The following is a 12,570-nucleotide window of genomic DNA, read 5'->3' on the forward strand; positions in this document are numbered from 1 at the left end:
TGTTTAGAGTGGCTTGTAGGTCTTCTTCTGAGTGTGCACAGACGACATGGTCATCAGCATATTGGAGTTCTACAACAGATGTTGTGACCTTGGCTTTGGCTGGTCAAATGGTCCCTGGTCAAAAAAAGGTTAAGAACTATTGATCTTTCTTACTTCTTACTTACATTGATCTTACTTCTACTGATGAAGCCTAGAATCACAATAGCTTTTTAGCTACCGCATCACATTGTTGACTTGTGTTGAGTTTGTGGTCTACTAAGACACTGAGATCCCTTCACAAGAAAACAGAATACGAGGAAGTTACATGTGATAGTTTCCCTCAGGCAGCAAACAATGGGATATCTGTGGGTTGTTGTACGTTTTCCGGGCTATATGGCCATGTTCTAGAGGCATTTTCTCCTGACGTTTCGCCTGCATCTATGGCAAGCATCCTCAGAGGTAGTGAGGTCTGTTGGAAGTAGGGAAATGGGCTTATATTTCTGTGGAATGACCAGGGTGGGACAAAGGACTCTTGTCTGCTGGAGCTAGGTGTGAATGTTTCAACTGACCACCTTGATTAGCATATAATGGCCTGGCAGTGCCTGGAGCAAACTTTTGTTGAGAGGTGATTAGATGTCCTTGTTTGTTTCCTCTCTGTTGTTGTGCTGTTGTAATTTTAGAGTTTTTTAGTACTGGTAGCCAGATTTTGTTCATTTTCATGGTCTCTTCCTTTCTGTTGAACTTGTCCACATGCTTGTGGATTTCAATGGCTTCTCTGTGTCGTCTGACATGGTGGTTGTTGGTGTGGTCCAGCATTTCTGTGTTATCGAATACTATGCTGTGTCCAGGTTGGTTCCTCAGGTGCTCTGTTATGGCTGACTTCTCTGGTTGAAGTAGTCTGCAGTGCCTTTCATGTTCCTTGATGCGTGTCTGGGCAAGGCTGCTGGGATTATATAGTTATTATATAGGGATTTATAGTTCAACTACAATCAAAGAGCATTTTGAACTCCATCAACGATGGAATTGAACCAAACTTGGCACACAGAACTCCCACGACCAACAGAAAATACTGGAAGCGTTTGGTGGGCATTGGCCTTCAGTTTGGGAGTTGTAGTTCACCTACATCCAGAGAGCACTGTGGACTCAAACAATGATGGATCTGGACCAAACTTGGCACAAGCACTCAATACGCCCAACTATGAACACAGATGGAGTTTGGGGGAAAATAGACCTTGACATTTGGGAGTTGTAGTCACTGGGATTCACAGTTCACCTACAATGAAAGGGCATTCTGAACCCCACAAATGACAGAACGGGGTGAACTTCCCACAGAGAACTCCCATGACCACCAGAAAATACTTAAGACCATCCATTCCAACTCCTTTCAACAGGGCAAGAAAATGTAAACAAAGTCCTCCTGACAAAAAGCCATCCAGCCATAGATATAGATAGATAGATAGATAGATAGATAGATAGATGGATGGATGGATGGATGGATGGATGGATGGATGGATGGATGGATAGATAGATAGATAGATAGATAGATAGATAGATAGATAGATGGACGATAGATAGATGGAAGATAGACAGATGGAAGATAGATAGATGGACGATAGATAGAAGATAGATAGATGGAAGATAGATAGATGGAAGATAGATAGATGGAAGATAGATAGATGGACGATAGATGGAAGATAGATAGATGGAAGATAGATAGATGGAAGATAGATAGATAGATAGATAGATAGATAGATAGATGGATGGATGGATGGATGGATAGATAGATAGATGGACGATAGATAGATGAAAGATAGATAGATGGAAGATAGATAGATGGACGATAGATAGAAGATAGATAGATGGAAGATAGATAGATGGAAGATAGATAGATAGATAGATAGATAGATAGACAGATGGAAGATAGATAGATGGAAGATAGATAGATGGAAGATAGATAGATGGACGATAGATGGAAGATAGATAGATGGAAGATAGATAGATGGACGATAGATGGAAGATAGATGGAAGATAGATAGATGGAAGATAGATAGATAGATAGATAGATAGATAGATAGATAGATATGATTCAAACACATACAGATATAGTATCATAGATTTGAAAGGGACCCCTACAGAAGGGCAATTATATGTTGCATGTTCCAGGGTGGGCAAACCAGACACTCTCCACATCAACACTGGGAAAGAAACAGCAAGATATACTGTTTACCCACAAACATAAAGAAACTACATATATTAGATACCAACACTTTCTCGTTACTTTATTTTCCAGATCAACAGACTGGGTCACAGCAACGCGTGGCAGGGGACAGCTAGTTAATATCTAAATCTCTTGTGGAATTCCACCCAGTCTGTGAACATTTGCCCTGTGAGTTGGAAACTCTCCAAAATTCCAACATTTCTGTGTATGACAACAGTCCCATTTCAAACACATACACACCCACGGAAATACCATAAACAAAAACAGGAGAGGTGATTACTGATTAGATATCCCCTCTTAATTAAAGCATTAAAAAAATCCGCACGGAACAGAATAGCGAAACAATTCACAGGAATGATTTGTATATAATTTGTGTTATTACATATACAGTACATGTAATTTCCAAAAATATTTTTTTAATATGGTGCCACGAGCACTACAAAGCATCTGAGTTTGCATGCAAAAAACAGGAAATCAAGGTCATATATAAGAAGAGCTGCCACACTCCAAGATATTTTCAGACTGCAACTCCACAAATCCCCCAGCCAGTTGGGCCAGTGGGATGGTGGTTGGGTGACACTGGGAGTAACCACTGATGCAAGGACGTGGGTCTCCAGCCACCTTTCAAGCTGCCCATCAGAGCCCAGTGGTGCAATGGGTTCAACCTTGTCCCTGACAAGACTGCTGACCGAAATGTGAGCTCCTGTCTGTCAGCTCCAGCTTCTCATGCAGGGATATGAGAGAAGCCTCCCACAGGATGGTAACACATCTGGGCATCCCCTGGTAGGCTGTTAAGGATTTGGCCACCATCTTTTCCCCATGACCCTCTATGCTTCTGGACTTCAAGTTCCATCAGGATGATGCAGGGCTTATGCTCTCTCGACCTGAATGGCTGGGAACTGTAGTCCAAAAAGGAAAACCAACGTTTCCACCTTCTGGAAACTATCCCCAGATAACTTGAGGAGTAGTGAGGGATACATACGAGAGTTGAATGAAAAATAATGCCTCCACTTTCATAACTCCTCAACAGATGGCAGTACTGGTACTGGCTTGTTCAGCAGACTCTCCTCTACAGTTCCATTCCGGTGGGAAGCCTTAGCATTAAACACCCAAATGGAACTGTAGAGGAGAGTCTACTGAACAAGCCAGTACCGGCCGCATACCAGTACTGCCGTCTGTTGAGGAGTTACGAATATCCTTTCAATACTAAGGCTTCCCATCAAAATGGAACTGTGGAGGAGAGTCTACTGAACAAGCCAGTACCAGCCGCATACCAGTACTGCCATCTGTTGAGGAGTTACGAAGGTCCTTTCAATACTAAGGCTTCCCATCAAAATGGAACTGTGGAGGAGAGTCTACTGAACAAGCCAGTATCAGCCACATACCAGTACTGCCATCTGTTGAGGAGTTACGAAGGTGGAGGCATTACTTTCCATTCAACCCTTGTAGTTAGACAACATCTAGAGGTGGGGATACCCTCTAGACTTCTGGACTCAAAGTTCCATCAGGATGATCCAAGGCTTGGACTGTTTCAACCTGAATGGCTGGGAATTGTAGTCCAAGAAGGAAAACCCACATTTCCACCTTCTGGAAACTATCCCCTGCTAGCTTGTGGAGTAGTGAGGGATACATAGTTAGACAACATCTGGAGGGCTTCACCATGAGGTGGGGGTACCCTCTAGAACAGTAGTTCTCAACCTGTGGGTCCCCAGGTGTTGTGGCCTACAACTCCCAGAAATCCCAGCCAGTTTACCCACTGTTAGGATTTCTGGGAGTTGAAGGGCAAAACATCTGGGGACCCACAGGTTGAGAACCACTGCTCCAGACTTCTGGACTCCAAGTTCCATCAGGATGATCCAGGGCTTAGATGCTCTCAACCTGAATGGCTGGGAATTGCAATCCAAGAAGGAAAACCCACATTTCCCACCTTTCGGAAACTATCCCCAGCTAGCTTGTGGAGTAGTGAGGGATACGGAGTTAGACAACATCTGGAGGACTTCACCATGAGGTGGGGGTACCCTCTAGACCAGTAGTTCTCAAGCTGTGGGTCCCCAGGTGTTGTGGCCTACAACTCCCAGAAATCCCAGCCAGTTTACCCACTGTTAGGATTTCTGGGAGTTGAAGGGCAAAACATCTGGGGACCCACAGGTTGAGAACCACTGCTCCAGACTTCTGGACTCCAAGTTCCATCAGGATGATCCAGGGCTTAGACGCTCTCAACCTGAATGGCTGGGAATTGTAGTCCAAGAAGAAAAACCCACATTTCCACCTTCTGGAAAGTATCCCCAGCTAGCTTGTGGAGTAGTGAGGGATACATAGTTAGACGACATCTGGAGGGCTTCACCATGAGGTGGGGATACCCTCTAGACTTCCGGACTCCAAGATCCATCAGGATGATCTAGGGCTTAGACTGTTTCAACCTGAATGGGTGGGAATTGTAGTCCAAGAAGCAAAACCCACATTTCCCACCTTCTGGAAACTATCCCCAGCCAGCTTGTGGAGTAGTGAAGGATACATAGTTAGACAACATCTGGAGGGCTTCACCATGAGGTCAGGATACCCTCTAGTCTTCTGTACTCCAAGCTCCATCAGGATGATCTAGGGCTTAGACTGTTTCAACCTGAATGGCTGGGAATTGTAGTCCAAGAAGGAAAACCCACATATCCACCTTCTGGAAACTATCCCCAGCTAGCTTGTGGAATAGTGAGGGATACATATGAGGGTTGAATGAAAAATAATGTCTCCACCTTCGTAACTCCTCAACAGATGTCAGTACTAATATGCGGCAGGTACTGGCTTGTTCAGCAGACTCTCCTCTACAGTTCCATTCCGGTGGGAAGCCTTAGCATTAAACGCCCAAATGGAACTGCCATCTGTTGAGGAGTTACGAAGGTCCTTTCAATACTAAGGCTTCCCATCAAAATGGAACTGTGGAGGAGAGTCTACTGAACGAGCCAATACCAGCCACATACCAGTACTGCCATCTGTTGAGGAGTTACAAAGTTCCATTCAACCCTTGTAGTTAGACAACATCTGGAGGGCTTCACCATGAGGTGGAGATACCCTCTAGTCTTTTGGACTCCAAGTTCTCGAAACTATCTCCTGCTAGCTTGTGGAGTAGTGAGGGATACATAGTTAGACAACATCTGAAGGGCTTCACCATGAGGTGGGGATACCCGCTAGTCTTCTGGACTCCAAGTTCCATCAGGATGATCTAGGACTTAGATTGTTTCAACCTGAATGGCTGGGAATTGTAGTCCAAAAAGGAAAACTCACATTTCCCACCTTCTGGAAACTATCCCCAGCTAGCTTGTGGAGTAGGCTTCAACATGAGGTGGGGATACCCCCTAGTCTTCTGGACTCCAAGTTCCATCAGGATGATCCAGGGCTTTCAACCTGAATGGCTGGGAATTGTAGTCCAAGAAGGAAAACCCACATTTCCACCTTCTGGAAACTATCTCCAGCTAGTTTGTTGAGTAGTGAGGGATACATAGTTAGACAACATCTGGAGGGCTTCACCATGAGGTGGGAACATCATTCCAGTTTCACAAAACACAGATCTGAGTGACTTTCAGCACAACTAGCTAAAATAAATAAGACGTGGAAGAGACACCAAGCATAATTAATGCTGAGTAGGGTTGTGGATGATGGACACTGAAGAATACAAGTCAAAGTTAGAACTCTTGACAGTGTCCCAATGCCACTTCCATCCAGATCTCTGCAAGTACCTCCCCCTTTGAAACAATGTATGACAGCTGGACATCCAGCACACCTGACGTGAACACTTGAAAAACATACATGACATGTGCACCACTCTTGATGGCATCGTAAAGCTATGGAACGGCACACGGGTGGAGTTTCAAGTGCAGACATTTTAACGCAAAGGGTGAGGGTGGGAGCACTTAAACAGTGAGGGAGATGAAGCTGTTGTATCTCTGGATGTTCCTCTTGAGGATTTCCGAGCAGGGGCCCAGGACCCGCTCAAAACGGGGGCGGTCCAGCTTGACGCACTTCAGGGGCCCACGGGCCACCACCGTCGCAGCCCGGGGTCTGTTGAGCAGAAGGGCAATCTCACCTGCAAGCAGAAAGACACACACAACAGTCACACCTCCTGAGATAACAACCCTCGTTGGCTTCCTTGTCCATGATGCCTTCCATCCTTTCCTCAGACTGCTCTCTTTGAGCCTACAAAACATCATTTTGGACCATAACTCAGAGTTGTGGGTCAAAAAGGTCTCTGTGATCTTTGTCAGCCTCATCTGACACCCTTTTCCAGGACTCTCCCAAGGTTCTTCTCCTTGTCCTACATCCAACTTGATGTTTCTCCAGCCTTTCCTCATCTGAGACATGTATTATGTTGTATTTCATTCTTGACCCCAAGGTCGGTCCATATTCTATGTGCGTAAATGCTCCATGAGAAGTTCTGGGAGTTGAGAAAGCCTACCTCAAATGCTACCTGTTCCCCATTTATGAAGAACCCTTATCCTTCTAGATCAGTGGTTCTCAACCTGGGGTCCCCAGATGTTTTTAGCCTACAACTCCCAGAAATCCCAGCTAGTTTATCAACTTGTCCTACTTCCAACAGACCTCACTACCTCTGAGGATGCTTGCCATAGATGCAGGCGAAACATCAGGAGAAATGCCTCTAGAACATGGCTCTATAGCACAAAAAAACCCACAAGAACCTAGTTTATCAACTGTTAGGATTTCTGGGAGTTGAAGGCCAAAAACATCTGAGGACCCCAGGTTGAGAACCACTGTTCTAGATGTTTGGGGACTTCAATCCTGGAAGTCCTACTTAGCATGGTCAATGATACAGGACTGTGGCAAGATGTCTGTGGCCTTCTATCGCCACCAGCCAGATTTGATGGCATCTTTGGGAGCATTAAGAGACCTCTCAAGATCTTCTGGCAGTGAGAAGTACTCAAGAATCCTAGAATCCTAGAATCATAGAGTTGGAAGAGACCTCATGGACCATCCAGTCCAACCCCATTCTGCCAAGAAGCAGGACAACCACGTTCAAAGCACAACAGTCACACCTCAGATAACAACCCTCATTGGCTTCCTTGTCTGTGATGCCTTCCATCCTTTCCTCTACAAAAACTCAGTTTGGACCACAACTCAGAGTTGTGGGTCAAAAAGGTTCTCTGTGATCTTTGTCAGCCTCATCTGACACCCTTTTCCAGGAATCTCCCAAGGTTCTTCTCCTTGTCCTACATCCAACTTGATGTTTTTCCAGCCTTTCCTCATCTGAGACATGTATCATGTTGTATTTCATTCCTGATCCCAAGGCTGGTCCATATTCCATGTAGGTAAATGCTCCATGAGAAGTTCTAGGAGTTGAGAAAGCATGCCTCAAATGCCACCTGTGTGGCAAGATCCATGACCTTGGAGAGCCTGCAGCCATTGTAGCACAAGAGGGTTCTGTTTACTGGTTCCAACCAACTAACTGACCATATGCATTCACACACACCACCATCTCATGAACATCACCAGACTAGATTGGCTTCTGTTTCTAAACCATAATAAATGGAAGCTTACCAAAATAATCTGATGGTCCAAGCCGCCCGACTTCCACGTACTCCTCCTTATCAGATCGACGCTGAAGGACAGATGCCGTGCCCTGGAAAAGATGGCCAGAAAGGTCTTGGTTACACCAGGGTTTCAAATACTATCTTGAAAATCTATATATATATAAATGCTCTGTGCATAATGAGTACCTTAAAAACAAAAGAACCAATGACCGAAATCACACCAAATTTGGCAACAAAACGTCTCACAACACAAGGAGTGACCATCACTCAAAAAATTATGATTTTGTCATTTGGGAATTGTAGTTGCTGGGATTTATAGTTCACCTACAATCAAAGAGCATCCTGAACTCCATCAACGATGGAATTGAACCAAACTTGGCACACAGAACCCCCATGACCAACAGAAAATACTGGAAGGGTTTGGTGGGCATTGACCTTGAGTTTGGGAGTTGTAGTTCGCCTACATCTAGAGAGCACTGTGGACTCAAACAATGATGGATCAGGACCAAACTTGGCACGAACATTCCATATGCCCAAATAGGAACACAGATGGAGTTTGGGGGAAATAGACCTTGACATTTGGGAGTTGTAGTTACTGGGATTTATAGTTCACCCACAATCAAAGAGCATTCTGAATTCCATCAATGATGGAATTGAACCAAACTTGGCACACAGAACCCCCATGACCAACAGAAAATACTGGAAGGGTTTGGTGGGCATTGACCTTGAGTTTGGGAGTTGTAGTTCACCTACATCTAGAGAGCACTGTGGACTCAAACAATGATGGATCAGGACCAAACTTGGCACGAACATTCCATATGCCCAAATAGGAACACAGATGGAGTTTGGGGGAAATAGACCTTGACATTTGGGAGTTGTAGTTACTGGGATTTATAGTTCACCTACAATCAAAGAGCGTTCTGAACCCCACCAATGACAGAATTGGGCCAAACTTCCCACACAGAACCCCCATGACCAACAGAAAATACTCAAGGCCATCCAGTCCAGCTCCTTTCACCAGGGCAAGAAAACGTAATCGAAGCCCTCCTGACAAAGAGCCATCCAGCCATAGATAGAGATAGATATGATTCACATACACAGATATAGTATCATAGATTTGAAAGGGACCCCTGAAGAAAGACAATTCTATGTTGCATGTTCCAGAGTAGGCAAAGCAGACAATGTCCACATCAACACTGACAAAGAAACAACAAGAAATACTGTTTACCCACAAACATAAAGAAGTTACATATATTAGAAACCAACACTTTCTCATTACTTTATTTTCCAGCTCAACAGACTGGGCCACAGCAACACCTGGCAGGGGACAGCTAGTATATATATATATATAAATTATGGGAAGACAACATAGGCTATAGCAGACCTGGGCCAATTTAGGACCAGGTTGTAGCACAGCTGGTTGGGGTGTCACCGGCATTAAAATCACTACTAACCGACAGTTGCATTTATCAAGTTGGAAATTTAAGTACTGCTTATGCGGGGAGATTAAATTAACTAATTTATGATGCCATAAAACTCTCCAGCGGCATACAAAAGAATGAGGAAGTACTCCATTGGTGTCACAAGTGGATGAAGCAACAGCTCCCCCGGTGGCCAGACTTCAAAGCATACCCAAGTTGGCCCAGGCCTGTACTAGACTCCTTTTGATGCAGCCCAAAATTCCATTGGATCTTTTAGCTGCTGCATCACACTCTTGGCTACTGTCCTCCATGAGAACTTCTCATGGAGAACATGTTCTCCAGGAAGACTCCATAGAATCATAGAATCCTAAGACTTGGAAGAGACCTCGTGGTCCATCACCTAGTCCAACCCCATTCTGCCAAGAAGCAGGACAATCGCATTCAAAGTACCCCCAACAGATGGCCATCCAGCCTCTGCTTCAAAGCAAAAAAGGAGCCTCCACCACACTCCAGAACAGAGAGTTCCACTCCTGAACAACTCTCATTGTCAGGAAGTTCTTCCTCATGTTCAGGTGGAATCTCCTTTCTTGTAGTTTGAAGCCAATGCAAAGATACAGGACTTCCCCTCACATATTTACACATGGCCATCATGTCTCCTCTCAGCCTTCTCTTCTCCAAGTTCCCTTTCACACATAAGTCTGTTGTAGAACCAGGCATCACCTATCCTGTATCTTTGCATTTGCATTTGCATTTGCATTTACATTTCAAATCAGCATGCTGGAAGAAGCAAAGACTACTAGCATTGAAGCGATGGTCCCCTGCCATCAACTTTGCTGGACTGAATGCCACATTTTCCAAATGCCTGACCACCGTCTTCCAAAGCAGTCACTCTACTCCGAACTCAAGGATGGAAAATGATTGAAAGATGGGCTCAGTGCCAACCTCAAAAACTGTAGCATAGACACCGAGAGAGAACTGGGAAGCCCTGGCCCTTCAGCGCTTTGACGGGAGTTCAGCTGTGACCAGCAGTGCTGCAGAATTCGAAGAGGCACGAATGAAGAGTGAAAGGGAGAAACGTGCCAAGAGGAAGGTGCGTCAAGCCAACCCTGACCGGGACCACCTTCTACCTGGAAACCGATGTCCTCACTGTGGAAGAACATGCGGATCAAGAAGACGGCTAGTAAGTAAGTAAGTATTTCATTTCCCTCCAAACTTGGTCCCATCTGCAAACTTGATATACATATAAATACACACATATACACATATATACACATATAAACAGCACCCCATCTTTAAAGAATATGTTTTAAAGATGGAGAATGGGAAGAGAACTCTTTTCTTTGGCCAAAACATGACTTTTCTGTCTGGCAATTCACATGCTTGGAAGACAGTGCCAGCCGAAAGAAGGGGGTGCACACAGGTGCTCACATTGGGGCTGCCATGTGCCGGGCAATTAATGCTCCCGGTTCTCCTGAGCGCAACTAATCCCTCCGAGAAGCGGGAGCCTCCTCAGGGGCGTCTGGGACACTCAGGTGCTGCCCTTGGGCTCTGCCAAATCTTTCCCTCGGAGAGGTTTCCCTGCCTGCCTGCCTTTCTTCCTTTCGACTGCAGAACAGACAAGGTTTTTGTTGAGAGAGATGAAGGGGCTCCAAAGAATGCTTCTGACGTGATAGATAAATAAGTTGCTATCTAGCCACCAAGAATGACCATATTATAGAGACATCATGATTCTGACAAGCTGGAGCACATCCAGGTCCAAATCTGGGGAGAGCGTGGATGAGCTCCCTCTGTCAGCTCCAGCTCCCCATGTGGAGACATGGGAGAAGCCTCCTACAAGGATGGCCAAACATCAAAATATCTACGTGGGTGGTGCAATGGGTTAAACCCTTGTGCCAGCAGGAATGAAGACTGACAGGTCAGAGGTTCAAATCAGGGCAGAGTGTGAATGAGCTCCCCCTGTTAGCTCCAGCTCCCCATGTGGAGACATGGGAGAAGCCTCCCACAAGGATGGTCAACCATCAAAACATCGACCTGGTTGATGCAATGGGTAAAACCCTTGTGCCAGCGGGACTGAAGACCGACAGATCAAAGGTGTGAATCTGGGGAGAGTGCTGATGAGCTCCCTCTGTCAGCTCCAGCTCCCCATGTGGAGACATGGGAGAAGCCTCCTACAAGGATGGCCAAACATCAAAACATCGACCCGGATGGTGCAAGACTGAAGACCGGCAGGACTGAAGACCGACAGGTCAAAGGTTCAAATCTGGGGAGAGTGCTGATGAGCTCCCTCTGTCAGCTCCAGCTCCCCATGCAGGGACATGAGAGAAGCCTCCCACAAGGATGGTCAAACATCAAAACATCGACCCGGGTGGTGCAATGCGTTAAACCCTTGTGCTGGCAGGACTGAAGACCGACAGGTCAAAGGTTCAAATCTGGGGAGAGCGTGGATGAGCTCCCTCTGTCAGCTCCAGCTCCCCATGCGGGGACATGAGAGAAGCCTCCCACAAGGATGGTCAAACATCAAAACATCGACCTGGTTGGTGCAATGGTGCAATGTGAGAAACCTCCCACAAGGATGGTCAAACATCAAAACATCTGGGCAATGTCTCCTGGGCAACGTCCTTGCAGATGGCCAATTCTCTCACACCAGGAGCCACTTGCAGTTTCTCAAGTCTCTTCTCACATGACCAAAAATGATCCCACTGCATTGATTTAGAAACCAAATGGTTAAAGGATTGGTTGAACATAGGAGGCCCCAATTTTCTGGGGAAAGTTGACTCATATCACCAACTGGAATGAGTCTCGGGGCAGTCGTACCAGTCTGGAAATTTCAATGTTTGTGTATCACACAGAGAGGGAAAGATGAAAAGTTGTCGTCGTTATCAGTGTTTCTCCAACTGGCCTCGGCATCCTCCGCGGAGAGGATAATGTGGATTAGTCAAGGCGGAAGATCTCAAGAGTTGCTGTTGATGATGAATTATGAGCATCCTTTCCGTTTGTGTCCTGGGGAGGACCCCGTTTCCAGAAGGGTCACCCGCCCACCGCACTCCAGGAAGCAGTAGCCAAGCACCGGGCTTCTGCCGCGTGAAGCAGACCAAGACAATCTCCTCTCGCATCTGCTTCCTGTTGTCTGGAGAGATATCGGCAACTCGCTTTGTGGTCGGAGATGGACCTGCTCTTCTCTGGGTCGAGGCAGAAAAATGTGACTGTTTCAAAGGGGGAGAAAGAGCCTTGCGTAAATGGAAGGGAATATTCCCTGGATTTGGCATTGCTCTTTGTTGCCAAGTTGAATTTTGGTTTGGGTTTATTGTCGAAGGCTTTCATGGCTGGAATCACTAGGTTCTTGTAGGTTTTTTCGGGCTATAGGGCCATGTTCTAGAGCAGTGGTTCTCAACCTTCCTAATGCCACGACCCCTTAGTA

General features: G+C 45.8%; 1 protein-coding gene across 2 annotated transcripts in view; it reads right to left on the bottom strand.

Moving 5' to 3' along the window:
* Positions 1–2,542: 2,542 nt before the first annotated feature.
* The window catches only part of LOC132780031 (cAMP-dependent protein kinase type I-beta regulatory subunit), a 218,707-nt gene continuing 208,679 nt past the window's right edge, over positions 2,543–12,570 (bottom strand). The window contains exons 10-12 of one of the 2 annotated variants that reach the window (XR_010908815.1): positions 7,739–7,820; positions 4,866–6,272; positions 2,543–4,666 (exon numbers count right to left, since the gene is read on the bottom strand). Coding sequence is in view for 1 of the 2 variants with exons in the window: in XM_067461656.1 (XP_067317757.1) it covers positions 6,100–6,272; positions 7,739–7,820 (255 nt within the window). In the remaining variant the exon portion in view is untranslated. Of the gene's footprint in view, positions 6,273–7,738; positions 7,821–12,570 lie in introns of both variants that reach the window. The other variant, XM_067461656.1, reaches the window with a different exon arrangement.

The sequence above is a fragment of the Anolis sagrei genome, chromosome Y (genome assembly GCF_037176765.1).
Source record: "Anolis sagrei isolate rAnoSag1 chromosome Y, rAnoSag1.mat, whole genome shotgun sequence".
NCBI lineage: Eukaryota > Metazoa > Chordata > Lepidosauria > Squamata > Dactyloidae > Anolis > Anolis sagrei.